The following is a 14,493-nucleotide window of genomic DNA, read 5'->3' on the forward strand; positions in this document are numbered from 1 at the left end:
TATGCTTGTCTCTAGTGAGGTCATTTAGCCAGTAATGGGGCAGGTTGGATGGGTAATGATTTTAAAGAAAGAATAGCGATCGATCCAGATTAATGTGAATTATGTATTATATTGTAAAGCAATTTAATATAAATTCTATTGCTGTGTCACTTTGCTTACCACTATTTACCACTTGACCATTTTCAAACTTGTGGAGTATACTGTGTATTTTCACTCAGAAGACATGGATTCTATTTACTGTGCAGAGCTTTGGAGGCTTTAAAAGAAAAAAGTCGTACTAAAAAAAAATCTTTTACATTTAAAATATGTTGTATGAACTATTATGATCTGCTCTCTTCAATTCTAACGTTCTCTCTCATGGGTTTTTATTTTGGTTTGATCTGTTTTTTTAAGGACTTGGCCAGGAATACCCATGACCACTCTTACAGACAATTCAGACTATATTATCTGCAAAGAAACTGCATCAGTTACAACAGCAAAGACTACGATGGGCCACATAGCAGCAGTAGAAGCAAGAGATGCTGTATATAAGGTTGGTCTGTGGGAAAGGACTGTTATGAAGTGCAGGGTAGGGGGGAGGCTGTTACTGTTGTGGTTTTGTTTGTTTTAAGATTAAAATTATAGCTAGGTATGTTTTTAATACACGTAGCAGTTTCAGACATTAAAGTCATATTCACCATGTATAGAAATCCACTCCGTTGTCCATTTCTTTGTGATGTCAAAAAGCAGACAGTTGGTTTTTCAGGGAGCCCTCTCATTCAGATACGTTACATTGAGGAATTGTTTTAGCAGAGAAGCATGGATAGTGTCAGAAATTTAATGCATTTCACCAGCATCACAATTCAGAAAGTAGTTACTGTCACCATATCTACACAATGCCATTTCAATACAGCTGAGACTCTGATTTGCACTGACTATAGCTTGTGAAACAGTAGTATCCAGCAATTAGGGGAGTATTCTTATGATAAATCATTTTGGAATAAATTACTGGTGTTTACACATCTGTCCTGGAATTAATCTTATTCCTAGTGAAGAGAATTCATTTTAAAAACATATATTTTTAATAGGGAAACATAAAATACACAGTCAACAGGCAAACACCATTAAAACTATACATTTGCATGAGTGTTTTATGTGTATAGTTATGGGTCACAGTACACTTCTGAAGTGAAGGTAGAGTACTGATTGTGTGCATATAGTAAATACATGCCACAGTAATGTTTTCCTGAATGTGTAGTGCAGACTCTGTAATAAAGGTACTTTGAGTTTCTTGTGGTAGTTCACAAGTTTTTGTTTAGGTAAAGTACCTTTTTATCAGCTTTGTAATAATTCAGTTCATAATGATAACTTAGAAAGTCCTAGGTAGAGTCAGAGTACATTCTTTTTGAGATGCATGCCTCTTCCTCTCTCTTCTCTAAAGAAGGTATCTCTTTAATCATAGGAGCCTAATGGAAGGGAGATGAAGATCTTGCATTTTATAAAAATTTAAATATTGTAGATAGTGGAATTTCAGAAGTATTTAAAATGAACACAGAAGAAGGCAATGAATAAGTCATTGCTCATATATTTCTATTGTCTAAGGCAGAAAATAAGTGTCCTGCATGCAATCATCTGATATTGAATAGGACTTGGAATTAGGCAAAGTAAAATTATGTCTTATTACTACTAATTTTGTCCTTTGTTGTTGTTATTTCTACAGAAATACATATGTAAACTTGAGCAGCACTTTGCCCAGATCAAGAAAGAAAGTACATCTCAGCTGGTGGCAGTTCAGCATTGGGAAAACTGGTGGAAACAGTCCATCCAGAAGATTAAGCAGTTCTATATGTTATCAGCCAAATCTTGTTAATGTTCTTATTCAACAAATAAAAGTACTCTTTAACAGAGAAAAAGTTATCATACTGTATCTTTGCTGGAGTAATTGAGGAATGTAAGTTGCTTTCTGAATGGTGAATTACATTATCATCCTTATTCAAGCTCTCCCTGTTCTCTTTTTAACTTGTTTTTTGTTCACTAATTTTCTGTTACTGAAAAATACTGGTCTAAACAGATCAAAGTTGTATGTACTTACAGCTGCATTTTACTGTAGTCCTGCAACAGTGTTTCTGGCACGCACACTTATGTTCAAATTCATTGTTGGTGTGAACAGACAAGTTTGTTCTAACGTCAGAGATGTTACAGATACGGTTCAACAGAATTTTGTATTTTTATTATTTCTGTTGCGCTGAGCAAGTGCAGTGGTGAAAGAATCTTTTTTTTTTTTTTTTTCTTCCTGAAATAAAAGCTGACGAATGTGCTGTAAATGAAACGTAGACTCCGTACAGTCGGTTCTCAGTTGAAGTTAACTCATTGTGGTGCTAGCTGGAACGTGAGAACCTGCACAGCTAGAAGCCCAGCAGTGCGTTTCGACTAAAGTCCACGTTCAAGACTCAGGCAAGGTTGATTGGGTCTGTCATGGCACAGCCTTAGGTTATAATTGTTAAAGGCAGCCCGTGTTAAGATGGAATCCAGCAAGGAAACTTTCTTCAGCACAGAAGATGGCCTTCCTGTGGGTGTCTTTTCTCCACGTTCTGAATGACACTGTTTTTTACATTCTGTACTCAGAGCTGCTTACTTCGTTTCTAGAAATCTGAAGTACAGGTTTAGAAACTTGAGTTGATCTGCAAAGAAAATTGTCCATGGAATGGTCTACAAATGAGGTATTTATCTGCAATTTTTAGTACTTTCTGTAGCAGGGCTTGAAAATAATATACTGCTTTGTTCTGGGAGGTCAGGCAAGTTCATTTATGCATAATATAGTAACTTTCAACTATATTTCTTTTAAAAACTCTTTGAACAGCTTTGAGAAACATGAATAACTATTTAAAAAACATTCAGTCATTTTTCTGTTAGGAAATCCTGTTATTAACTGCAACCCTGTGTATTTCATTTTTGTTTGTATTCATTATGAATCCTAGAGCTGTGGATCAGTTTAGGACAATATGGTAAATGTCACAGATGGTTTTAGATGCAAGGAAATGTTCTGAACTCATCTGGCTCCGGTGTTCCTGAAGATTTGCAGCAGAGAAAATGAAGCAAAAGGAGAATGCATCAGCTGCATTCCTAATGATGCAATATTTCAAAAGTATATGCATTGCATTTCCTGAGCAATTAGATGTCTACTCTGCAAAGGCATATGGACATACACAAAGCCTTTTAAAAATAGCTGAAATCACACTAAAATAATCAGAATGCACATCTTTTTTTTTTTTTTCCTTCTCTGTGTTAATCTTACCATTCGGTTTGAGGATAATTTTTTTTTTCTTCTGTCTGTCCTTTGCCATTACCCAAGTTCTCTGCTCTCAGTCTGTACAATGAGTGCAGGAGGATGGTCAGTCTCCTGGGTATCCTTATTTCCTGAGCCTATCTGCAAAGTGGTTCTGGTTTATATTTTCATTTATGCTTTTGAAGAAAACTTGAGAAGATGTTTATGAAATTTGTTAAGTGGTGTCCAGCTGGGAGGGGCAGCAAGGACCATGGAAAGAAGAATTAATTCAGGGCTTGATGATTTAGAAAAACAAATGGACTACCTGGAATTATGCTCCATTTTCAGGCTATTACAAGGCTTTATATGTCATAAACCTGGCTAGGAGAGATTCCACACAAAAGATGTGTGGAGTGCATTTGGATACAGGCTGAACATCACCACCGGTGCTGTGCTCTGGCAGAGGAGGCAAGTGCAGAGGAACGGATGAACTGTCACAGTATTTCAGTTAAGGGGGGTAATCCTGCTCTTCTCAGTACTGGTGAGGCCTCTGCAGGATTACTCTCACATTTTATGAGAGTGGACTGATTCAAGGGAGAGAAGAGGGAAGGAAACATCATAGTCTTCAGATACGTAAAAGGAGTCCCCAGGTGCATGATCATTGTCATAAAAAAACACAGACCCAAAATGCAGCAAGGCAGATCCTGAACAGGAAGATGTTAAGAAGCCTGATGGGAAGTGCAGTAAAGTGCTGGCATAGGCTGCATACCCATCGTATGTCTTGCCTGCTCTTAATGTCAAATTGAAAAACAGCTGTTTGAAATCTGCTCTGCACACTTGTGAGCAGGAAAGGGATTAAACTGAGCTTTTAAGGTTAGACAGCTGAGCTGGGGGAAGTTGATTTTTATGGCTGCTGAAAACAGAGTAGTTAATTTATTTTTTTTTCAGTAAGTAAATATCATTACCTAATACGTGTTATTGTCATCTAAAGTTTCTTTGCTGGTATCAGACCTCAGTTTACCTTCCTCCTACATGCAGCTTCCGTAGGACCTGTCTCTGGCGGTGAAAGATGGAGTTTATCAGCCAAAATGACAGCTGTATTAGCCCTGCATATCACCTGATATGATTCAGTCAGGTGAATTTACTAAATTGCAAAGGTGTGTGATTTAGATGAATACATAGAGAACATGTATTCATAACGTACATACAGAAACTAGAATCAGTTCAGAAAGGTTCCCGCTTCGGTTATAACTGTGATCGTTTCTCGCTGAAATGAGAGACCTCTCAAGCATTTTACATAATCCACCTCAGTGACTAAGCAGCATGGCTCTAGCTGTCTAGCTCATTCCAGCTATCTGATTTCAGAAAGATTGAATTAATTTGAAGCTGTTTGAAGAACTTTATGCTCCTATGAAAGAAAAAAATCAACGTTTCTCTCATTTTGAGGTATTTGTAACTGATTTTCCCTTGTTATTTTGTTCTTTGCAGATTGAAAGCTGCTGGAAGTAAGAAGTTGCCTTTCCTTCTACTCTAGAAGAGATGTTTTCCAGGAAAGTGGTGGGATCTCTTGTCTGTCTATCTGTTGTTATCACACTTATCTGGTAAGCATTTGCTAACGAGCTTTATCATGTTTAAATCATGAGCTTCCTGGCTGTACGTATACCGTAGTAAAAAGCATAACAGCAGAATAACAAATACAGGCCGTGCATTTTATGGGAAGTGCCTGTTACAGCTTGTAAGAAAGAGCAATGATTAGTATAACGGGTAAAGTAACAGTAGTAGGGGGATAAGCCTCTGAAGGGAGAGAGGAAAAGACTAATTTTGTCCAAATGGGGCAGCTAACACCGTGTCTGACTAACAAACAACCGTTCAAGTACAGAATATTCCAGTTACTTTTCACTTCAGACCTTAAGATCTGTCTCTTCAAAAGGTCTAAACTCACTCCAAGGTAACTAGGGATAGCTTGTACCTTCCAAACATGGAAGATGTTTGTAACATGGAGGACATTGACTCCTGAGTATGCTTTGTAAATTCTTCTGAAAAAAAATCAAATTAAATTATTATTAATCATACTGTATTTCTGATGTTGCAATTTGTTGTTATTTCACATCGTGGGCAGTTGTATTTCACCACTAGCGAAGTGATCCTATATAAGAAGCCATAGAGGTTGTGATCAAAACTGAAAGTAGAAAAAAGCCTATGTACCTGTTCGTCTGTTATGTAAATTAAGACAGCATTTAACAGTTTCAGAAAGTGTCTATATGTCACATCAGTATATATTGCATACTTATCCATTTTGAACATTGCCTTGTGAATCTCCATTTGTGTACAATTTTTGAAAACACATAGTTTTACATTTTGTAGATCACTTGATGTAAATAGTAATATTTAGTCCTGACGTTTCAAGCTGGATGCTTCTGGATTCCTCTTAACCCTTTTTTAAAGGAGGCAAGCAGTTAACTAGAGTTACTTCTCAAAATCTACGCCAGATTCTGAAAGTATTTTGGAAAATACCTGAAAGATATATTTCAATGCTGCCTGTCTTAAAATATTTCTTTGTTATCACTTACAGGATTACAGTTGGGAATGGGAAAGTGCACTACCTCCCCTATTACCTTCCTTGCCCTGAAATCTTGTAAGTCTCACGTTTTATATGTAACGAGTAATATAGATCACTGTTACAAGAGCTGTACTTCTCTGACAGTTATTACCAAGTAGTCACTTGTTCTTTATTTTATGCAAAGATGAATCTATAATTAGTCACTTTCTTCAAATAAAATGGTGACAATTCAACTTGTTTTGCTTTAGTCTGCTTCCCCTTCAGTACAGCTCTCTGTTTGTACAGCTTGGATGAGGTCTTGTTTGTTGTGTGTCACAGACTGTGACTAACAGGTTAATGTTGGGTTCGTTATCAGGGTGTAATCACGCACGTACACATGTACACACAGGATCTCACTGTGCTTTGAGATGTGGGTTAAGTCTCTCACCTTGCTGGACGGAGAAACTTAAGTAAGAGAGGTGAAGTGAAAGATCCCATAAGGCCACAAGGATTTCTGGCAGAGTTAGGAATAACGCATTAGTCTCCTAACCATGTTCTTTAGTGTATGATCTGTGCTTTCAATTCCATTTAAGAATTTACTTGTGTTATGGCAGCAGTTGAGACTATGTGGTGAACAAACTGAAAGGGTGGCTGCTTCTCCAGAAAACGCTAAGGAGTCAGTTTCACTGCGTGATGCAAACTAATTTAAAGTTAACTGACCTAGCGTGAATCCTAACAGCTATCTCAAAGCTGCATAAAAGGAATTTGTACTGTGAAGGAGCAAGATATTTAGGCTGACTTCACTGCCATATTGGACCACAGCCATAACACGGCATTCAGCAGGTTTACCCATCCTTTATAAGGATCTATTGACCTTGTAAACACAACAGATATGCAAATAGAAAATACGATCTTTTATAGAGGTATTTAAATTATTCCAAGCGATTAAAAATAGGGTGCCTTGTAAGAAGGTTATTTCTCTGAATTCTGTTCAAAGTGTGACATATTTCAGATAGTTCAGCCCTCCAGGTGAACAGGAAAAGGTGTGTGGGGAATGAAACGCATACATGACCATCACTGGCTGTCCCCAGCAAGCACGTGGCTTTTGACCCCTAAACTCTGATTTACTCACAGACTTGGAGAGCTGCCAGCATCTCCCCATCGCTGTTTGGTTCTGCATCAAAGCTGTTACTTGTCTGGCAGCCCTTTAAGGTGTGTGCAGGCAGCGCCTAACTCTCTGCACCAGGCAGAGAAGCACACGCAGCAGCTGGAGTGGGAACTTGGTCAGATGTCAGTACACCAGCAGATCCTGAAGCTAAACCTGGTTCCTGTTTAAAGAAAAAACATGACAATCTCCTTCTTTTCCCACCCCATCATGCAGCTCCATGAAACTCCAATACACAGAAGAGAAGCCAATCCAACTTTTCCCCCAGTAAGTGATGGCTTTTCATTCCCTGACCTTTAAACTGCTGTTCCTTTCTTCCAGGCATATTCATGTATTATTCAGTGGATATTTCTTCCTTTTTGCAGATTATTTTATCAGCAGCCAAGAGTACTGGCCCCAAAGTAAGTTTCTTTTTTTGAACTTTGCTGTTTGTTTCTTACTCTTGCAAGTTAGAGAGCTGCTGACTTTGGTTCGGGTGCTCTGTAGCACTCAAAATTTCAAAGTTCTGATATACACTGAACAGTACATTGTTCCATGAGAAGCCTAACTGCATGTATATGTTTATAGCTGTCTATGCTGCTCTAAGATTGAGCACAGTCACTGTACACTTGCTACCATACCTACCGTAAATTCCCAGTTAATACATTAGCACACACTCAGCCTGCCTACACAGCTGCTGCCAAGGACTCTTTCTGAGATTGGAGACGTAGTAGCTGGAAGACAGTAAGAAATAAATAACTTCTGGAACTGTTCGATAGCTTTAACCAGCTGTGGGTGAGCTTTGAATCCATTTCAGGGCAAAATCAAGCAAGTGCCTTGTATGACCTTCAGCAATGGTTTTGGCTAACCTGCTGGATCTTACCCTGGAACAAATTACAGGCACTCATAAAGGCCAGTCTGTCTGAGAGGCAGTCGAACCAGTGATTTTAAACAGACATGGAAGGCTTCAGGCAGCAGCAGCCAAGATGTGACTTAGGCAAATGTTCCTTGTCAGCTCGCGTTTGTTAGCAGCCTCCTTTGGGCCAGCTCATATGACCCGACTCTTACCTCTAGCAGCTCCCCTTCAACAGCCACCATTCTGACACACATTAATAAACGCTCCCTGTAGCAAGGTTTTTACCTTGTTGTTTTGATGGGATGTGCGAGGCCCGAATATTTCTCTCCCCCACGTTGGAATAAATTAATGTGCAAAATCAGCTCGTGCAGGGACTGAAGTAAACGCGGAAAGTATCATGTAGCTGTTAGTGCTGTGTTTTCTGAAGGGAGTTGACTCGTGTGCACTGAGTGGGTGCATACCATGGAAATGAGTCATCGGGAAACCCAGGGCAGCTCTGTAAGATCCGATGAAAAAAGAGCCCTATTTAGAGAAAAAACAACATAGATTTCCTTCTTCCCCCTCTCTTTTCTCTCTCTATGCCGTGTCCTCACCCCCTCCCCAATTAACCCAGAAGGAGAACAGCTGAGTTAATACATTTTATACAAACCAAATTCTTCTCGTGTAATTTCATCTCCTAATCGTATGCATTACTATAGGAGGGAGTGAACTTGTTATTCTCACATTCTCTCAGAATTAAAGTATTAGATGTGGGTTGAAGGCGTACCGCTACCTCAGGCATCAAACTGCTCCGCGCAGGTCCCTGCGCTGTTATTGGGAGCGCGCCAGGTGGGAGGCTGCTTTGGCCTCCGAGTGTGGTCCTCCACCATGTGGCCGTGACAAATTTCATTAGCAGGGTGATACAGGTCTAGTGGAAATGTGAACAGGCTAGGGTAAAATGGACATTGTAAATAACATCCTGTTTAAAAAATCAAAAAGGTAGGAAACTCTGGAAACAAGGAAGAAAGCCGAAATAGCATTGCATAACTGTAACTGGGCATAGTCGGACTCTGCTGCATGTATATTGAAAATTTCCACCACCCACACACAAAGAATATTAAGGATTTTCTATAATTGTTACACATTTGAATGATGGCTCACACACAGAATTTTAAATTATATCTGAATGTATTAAAGCTATATATAAATACTGGAAAAATAGACTGTCATGCCACAAGCTGTGTTTTAATAATACAATGACAATGGGGTATATTTCTATAGTAATTTTTATATTGTTACTTCCGCATTAATTCATAAGTAGCTATCTTCATCAGTGATAGCAAACGTGTAGCTTCCCATTCTGTGTGTTCAGCGGTCATTAAACTCTCTTCAGCAGAGAAGTCCTATAAACTTAAATGAGATTTTAGTGTACAATCACTTTTTTTTTTCTTTTGCCAATTCTGTAAACAGTGCTGAATTTCATCCCAGGAACTGAAATGTCTATGCTCTATGAAATTAAATAAGAGTGCAGGAAAATACCTGAACAAAATACCATCCATAATAAGTTAATGCTGACACACTCTTCGGTGCTTCTTTCCCATTGACTGGGCTTGAAACCAAAGGGAGCAGCTACATTTCGTTAACATTCCCTTTCTTTTCTTTCAGGCGTCAGGATGTGCTAACGGTCACACCATGGCTGGCCCCCATCATTTGGGACGGTACCTTCAGTCCTGAGATCCTGGACAGTGCCTACCGGCCACTGAATCTCACCATAGGGGTAACAGCCTTTGCTGTTGGGAAGTAAGTGAACCATTCAGGGGACACGGCTCTGGGGTTGATGTTCTTCCTCTGTGGAAAGCTTGTTTTGGTTTTTCTTGTCCTCAGCAGAGCTGAAGTCTCTTCCAATCTGTAGTAAATTTTAATGCCTGTGTGCTGTGGCCATAATCATACAAGCCTATAAGACGATTCAGCACCCAAGATACCTGAAGTGTGGTCAAGATTTTTAAAGAACTGGCAGGTGCCTTGGGAATTAAAGATATGTAGATAGGTGGTTGGTTGGTCAAAGCAGGGATAATCCACTCATTCCTTGTCCACAGAACTTTACTGCATGTGTAGCGTATGTATCCTTGCAGCAATAGCTAGTCAACACTCTTCATCTCTTGTCTTCACTCACTAAAGTACCCTTTATAATCCACCATGCAGCCCCATGTCTCTGCTGTGCTATTCCTATGTGTCCGTACAGATACACAAGGTTCGTGGGCCGCTTCTTGGAGTCAGCAGAGAAACATTTCATGAAAGGCTACCGGGTGAACTATTATATCTTCACTGACAACGCTGAGACAATCCCCAACGTCCAGCTGCAACCTGGTCGAAGATTTGTCATTGTCCCTGTCAAGAAGTACCCCAGCTGGCAGGAGTTCTCCGTGCGCAGGATGGAGGCCATAAATAAGCACATAGCAGAGACGAGCCACCAGGAGGTGGACTACCTCTTCTGCCTGCACATTGACATGGTGTTCTGCAACGCCTGGGGGCCTGAGACCCTGGGTGACATGGTAGCAGCCATACACCCTGGCTATTTCAACGTCCCTCGAAGCCAGTTCCCGTATGAGAGAAGGAGCTCTTCAGCAGCCTACATCCCTGATGGAGAAGGAGACTTCTACTATGGAGGAGCTGTGTTTGGAGGGCTGGTCAGGAAGGTCTATGAGTTCACCAAGACTTGCCACATGACGATCCTGACAGACAAAGCCAACGGAATCATGGCGGCCTGGAAGGAAGAAAGCCACCTCAACAGACACTTTCTCTCCCACAAACCCTCCAAAGTACTCTCTCCAGAGTATTTATGGGATGACAGCAAGCCAAAGCCCCCTGAAATTCACCTCATACGCTTTTCCACAGTGGATAAGAACTATAAAGAGATATGAGATCCTTTCACAGATGTTCTCCACATGATCAAACCCACTGAATATTAGCTCCCAGAGAATAGGCCCCACTGTGAATATTTGGTCGCACTGTGAACAAACTGAGAAAGGAACATGTGTATATTTTCTCTGGAGATTGGGAGTCTTAAAGCGTTTCAGAAGCAGCAGCCGAAGTGGAGATGAGAATGGAAAGGTTTCTGGGTTTCCTAATCTTTGTAAATACAGGTGTTCCACTTGAGGCTGCAGCACACAAAAAGCTATCAAAAAGGCCAGCTGTCAAATCTAAGGCTGTCCTTATAGCAGGGCTGCAGATGTCACTGCCTGAGTATTTTTCCTACAGAAACTTAGGCAGGATCAAAACAGTGTTTTACATTGCTGTGGAGAAAGAAAGACATAGTTACATAAAGAACTTTCCACTTAATAAAATAATAACAAAATGTGCAGGGTAATAAATTTTCATGTACCGTGGTTTAAACTCACAATGTTTGTCAGGATCAGGAAGAAACTTGCCCTCAGAGCAGGTTACACCTGATTAGTGTGCAGCAGGATTTCTTGGGCCTTCTTGGCAGTGGGCTGGTGCCAGCCATTGCCAGTAAGAATCCTGGCCTGACAGGACAAATCGTGTGGATTCACATAGCAGCCATCTTCCAAATTCCAGTCTGTGTTTTGCAGACCTGAATTTAGACAGAACTGGCACAGTTCAGACCCAGACTGAACTCCTTTGGGTTTGTTCCAATCACAGATGTGCTCTGAACCTTTTCCCTCGTTCGCATGTCTCTGGGGATTATGTAATCTTTTCCAACACAGAAAATCTGGTATGGGAGGTCCATGTTCTTATCCGTTGCTTCAGTCCTTTCCAACTTTTCTAAGCTCTGTGAAATAAATTGGCTAGAAGTCGTTGGAACCAACAGTAACAGCTGGTGCATTTCCAGCAAGCAGGGTGATTTCATTTCATAATGAAATGAGCTAGTTAAACCGTGGGTTCAGCCTAGAGCTGGAAATAGGCTGGGGTTAACATTTCTTTTGCATGAATACGATGAGAAGTCGAACCAGGTGGTTTGCAGCCTTAAAAGCCTGAGAGCTCACTCAGGTGAAGAGGCGTGGGTGATGACCAAACGCAGGGGAACGGCCACCAACAGCTGCATAACTGATTATCAGCTGAGGTCACGGCATGGAGGTTTGTGTGCCGCCTCCCCTGCTGCAGTGCATTGCCTGTAAATATCTCCCCTATTAGCTCCTGGGCATGCTACCGAAGGGTGGTGCACGTCCGCGTTGTGGTCATTTAATGCCAGCAGGCAGCCAGAGCCCAGGGAACAGCCAAGAGGAGCAGAGCTGGGTGTTGCTGCCATGCTGCACAGTACAGGGAGGAGAAGCAGGGGTGAAAGGGCTAGGCTGGCTGTTTCTAAGGGAACAGTTTAAAAAAAAAAGGCTCATTTGGCAGAGAGAGAGAGAAAATGGGGAAGAGGTGCCTGACTGTACTTGCTTCTCTTCACATGAGAAAGTTGCTGTGTGGCAGCGCATCACGTACTGAAAGCTTTAGGGCCCCACCATTGATTGCAGATGACTGAACTACCCATTTCAGCCCTATGTGAGCAGGCGGAGAATGGCCCGTGTCGCTGCAGGCATTTCCTCTTGCAGAAGGCTCATTGGAAAACCTTTCACAGCACCCACAACAGGGGTAAGGTACACAAAGCACCTCCAGCCCCAGACCCCTAGAGGCAGCCTGGGCTGTTGCTTCATGCTTTCTCCATCAGAGGGTCTGCCCTATCGTGTTTTCTGAGCGCTGTGGTGCTGGAGGACGACACCCCTCCGACATAACCAAACCAGAAGGGATTGTGCTGCGAAGATGTCTGTGTTTGGTAACCACGGAACCTCATCTAGACCAAAAGGGTGAAGAAAGATCCTTATCCTAATCTTTCCGAAAGGACGTATTCCTGCCAAACCCACGATTAATACTGAATATTTTCTGTTCGTGAAACAATAGTGTCCAAAGCCCATGACTGAAACTAGGGTTTCATTATGCCAGTTACTATATATATGCATATGGATTCCTTTTCAAGCCAGAAGGAACTGTCTGGTCCGATCTCCTGCACAGGCCAGGCCAGATAATTTTATCTCCTGATGTCAGTATCAAGCTCACGATACGTGGCTGAGCTGTGCTAGATCTCTTAGAAAAGCATTCAGACCCAATAAAAACTTCAAGTGATACAGAAACCACAAGCCCGTAGATCAGCTGTGCCGATGGTTAATTCCTCCTGTGCCTTAATTCTGTTCTAAATTGGTCTGTGTTTTCAGCCGCTGAACTTCCTTCTGCCATGCTGGATGATTCGGATTCCTGTACAGATATTCATAGTCTATACCAAATCCACCATGAGAGGAAATTCCCCACCACAAAAAAATGTGCGATAGAAGGTGTTTCTGGAGTATGTGTTCTGAAAAATCTTTCGTGAAAGGCTTGGTCTCCTGCTCTGCTTCCTGTGTGTCCTTTTGGCTGGATTTAAGACCCAGACCTTCCCCCTGTTACTGGCAGAGCGATGGACTCATCTGTGCAGTGCCAAACACGTTCATCCTCTTGGCAGGCCCGCAGCTTCTCCCCAGGGGAAGGTCTTCTGTCGCATGACACCGTTCTGCTCGACAGGGCTGCGATTTGGAGCGCTACCTAGAGAGTGCCTCTGTCTCCAGGGAGCAGAAGAACGTGACAGCAGGAACACGCTCCCCGGTGCAGCGTGGGGGATGCTTCCTGAATCAGCTCATGTCCTCCTCTTAATTAATGAAAGTCTGGACTTCTGTCATCATCACCTCCTGCTGATTAATCCCCCTCCCCCAGCACCAGCAGCAAGCTTTCCTTCTCTCGGTTGGGTTGTGCAGCCTGACACCCGTGGCACACGCCGGGACCTACGTGCTGGTCTGAGTTTCCCACCAGCCTCCGCTGCTCTGTGGGGAAACTGAGGCACGGAGTAATAAAGCAACAGACTGGTTCTGTGGGGGGGGGTCTGCCTTCACTCACCGCAGGGGACAGTGCCACCTCACACATCCCCATGCCAGGGGAATTCGGACTTAGGGACACACACATACGGTACTGCACAGAAATGAATCGGCACATGTAAATAAATCACCAGCTGATTTATGCTGCCCGGGGACCTGGTCATGCTTTCAAGGTACTTCTGACTCAAGCCCTGTTTGTCTGTAACCAAGTCTCCCATCAGAAGCTTGTTGCTTTCCCAAGGGCCCCTTGTTCCGTCGGTCCCTTTCTGTTTGACTGGAACAGACTCATCATTCATTGTCCATCTAATTTAAGAACCCATCTGACAGGCTTTTTCTTTCCTTGCCCTAGCCAATGACTTGCATGGTGCATTCAGCCACAAAGGAAAAACTGCTCTGGGGGGGGGGAAAGAAACAGAGACTTACAGAAAAAGATCTGAAGTGGGGTCAGACGTCTTGCTCTCCCCCCTAGCAGAACAAGAATCATTTGCACTGAACTCAGACTTGGTTTTCCTTTGCTGTCCCACAGGTGGTGTTACCTGGCAGCACTGAGCAGAAATGCCCACTTTGATAGGCAGTTAAAAAAGGACAGATCTGGGCAAACCTCCTCTGGCTGGGGGACAGGGACTGGGATGATCCTTGGCAGACAGGCCCGAGGAAGGCTAAGAACAGCAGGTACATCCCCTGCACAAAACCAGCAGAAAAACAGCAGATGCACCCAGCGAGCTTAATGCAGCAACAGCAGCACGGTGGTGGAAAGGAGCTGGAAGGCTGCAAGCTCTGCGACAGCGCCTGGTTTTACTCCGCTACCCTTTGTTTTATCCGTTCCCC

At 42.3% G+C, this 14,493-nt stretch overlaps 2 protein-coding genes and 1 long non-coding RNA gene across 5 annotated transcripts in view; 2 read left to right on the forward strand and 1 right to left on the reverse strand.

Annotated features, from left to right (window-relative positions):
* Positions 1–532, forward strand: part of CCDC180 (coiled-coil domain containing 180) — a 22,674-nt gene extending 22,142 nt beyond the window's left edge. Inside the window, exon 36 of the mRNA XM_066980647.1 lies at positions 394–532. The gene's annotated coding sequence lies outside the window, so the exon portion shown is untranslated. The remainder of the gene's footprint in view (positions 1–393) is intronic.
* Positions 1–8,373, reverse strand: part of LOC136786688 (uncharacterized) — a 14,111-nt gene extending 5,738 nt beyond the window's left edge. The window contains exon 1 of the long non-coding RNA XR_010826062.1: positions 6,916–8,373. This is a non-coding gene — a long non-coding RNA (uncharacterized lncRNA). The remainder of the gene's footprint in view (positions 1–6,915) is intronic.
* GBGT1 (globoside alpha-1,3-N-acetylgalactosaminyltransferase 1 (FORS blood group)) lies at positions 2,308–13,812 on the forward strand. 3 transcript variants are annotated; one of them, XM_066980691.1, is made up of 7 exons: positions 2,308–2,699; positions 4,733–4,791; positions 5,814–5,879; positions 7,165–7,215; positions 7,314–7,349; positions 9,428–9,562; positions 10,005–13,812. In XM_066980691.1, exons 2-7 carry the CDS (start codon positions 4,784–4,786, stop codon positions 10,681–10,683), a joined length of 975 nt encoding a protein of 324 aa, XP_066836792.1. In that variant the 5' UTR covers positions 2,308–2,699; positions 4,733–4,783; the 3' UTR covers positions 10,684–13,812. The 3 variants fall into 3 exon arrangements, with proteins under 3 accessions (XP_066836792.1, XP_013049450.2, XP_013049453.2); XM_013193996.3 differs by having other exon boundaries at positions 2,310–2,699; positions 4,733–4,845; positions 5,817–5,879; XM_013193999.3 differs by lacking the exons at positions 2,308–2,699; positions 4,733–4,791; positions 5,814–5,879 and having other exon boundaries at positions 7,167–7,215; positions 7,291–7,349.
* The last annotated feature ends 681 nt before the right edge of the window (positions 13,813–14,493 follow it).

Source organism: Anser cygnoides, chromosome 20 (genome assembly GCF_040182565.1).
Source record: "Anser cygnoides isolate HZ-2024a breed goose chromosome 20, Taihu_goose_T2T_genome, whole genome shotgun sequence".
Classification (NCBI taxonomy): Eukaryota; Metazoa; Chordata; class Aves; order Anseriformes; family Anatidae; genus Anser; species Anser cygnoides.

Coding starts and splice junctions, on each gene's coding strand:
- GBGT1 (XM_013193996.3), top strand. CDS start 4,784: ATGTTTTCCAGGAAAGTGGTGGGATCTCTTGTCTGTCTATCTGTTGTT. Junction 5,880..7,164: donor CTTCCTTGCCCTGAAATCTT/GTAAGTCTCACG, acceptor CCCATCATGCAG/CTCCATGAAACTCCAATACA. Junction 7,216..7,313: donor CCAATCCAACTTTTCCCCCA/GTAAGTGATGGC, acceptor TCCTTTTTGCAG/ATTATTTTATCAGCAGCCAA.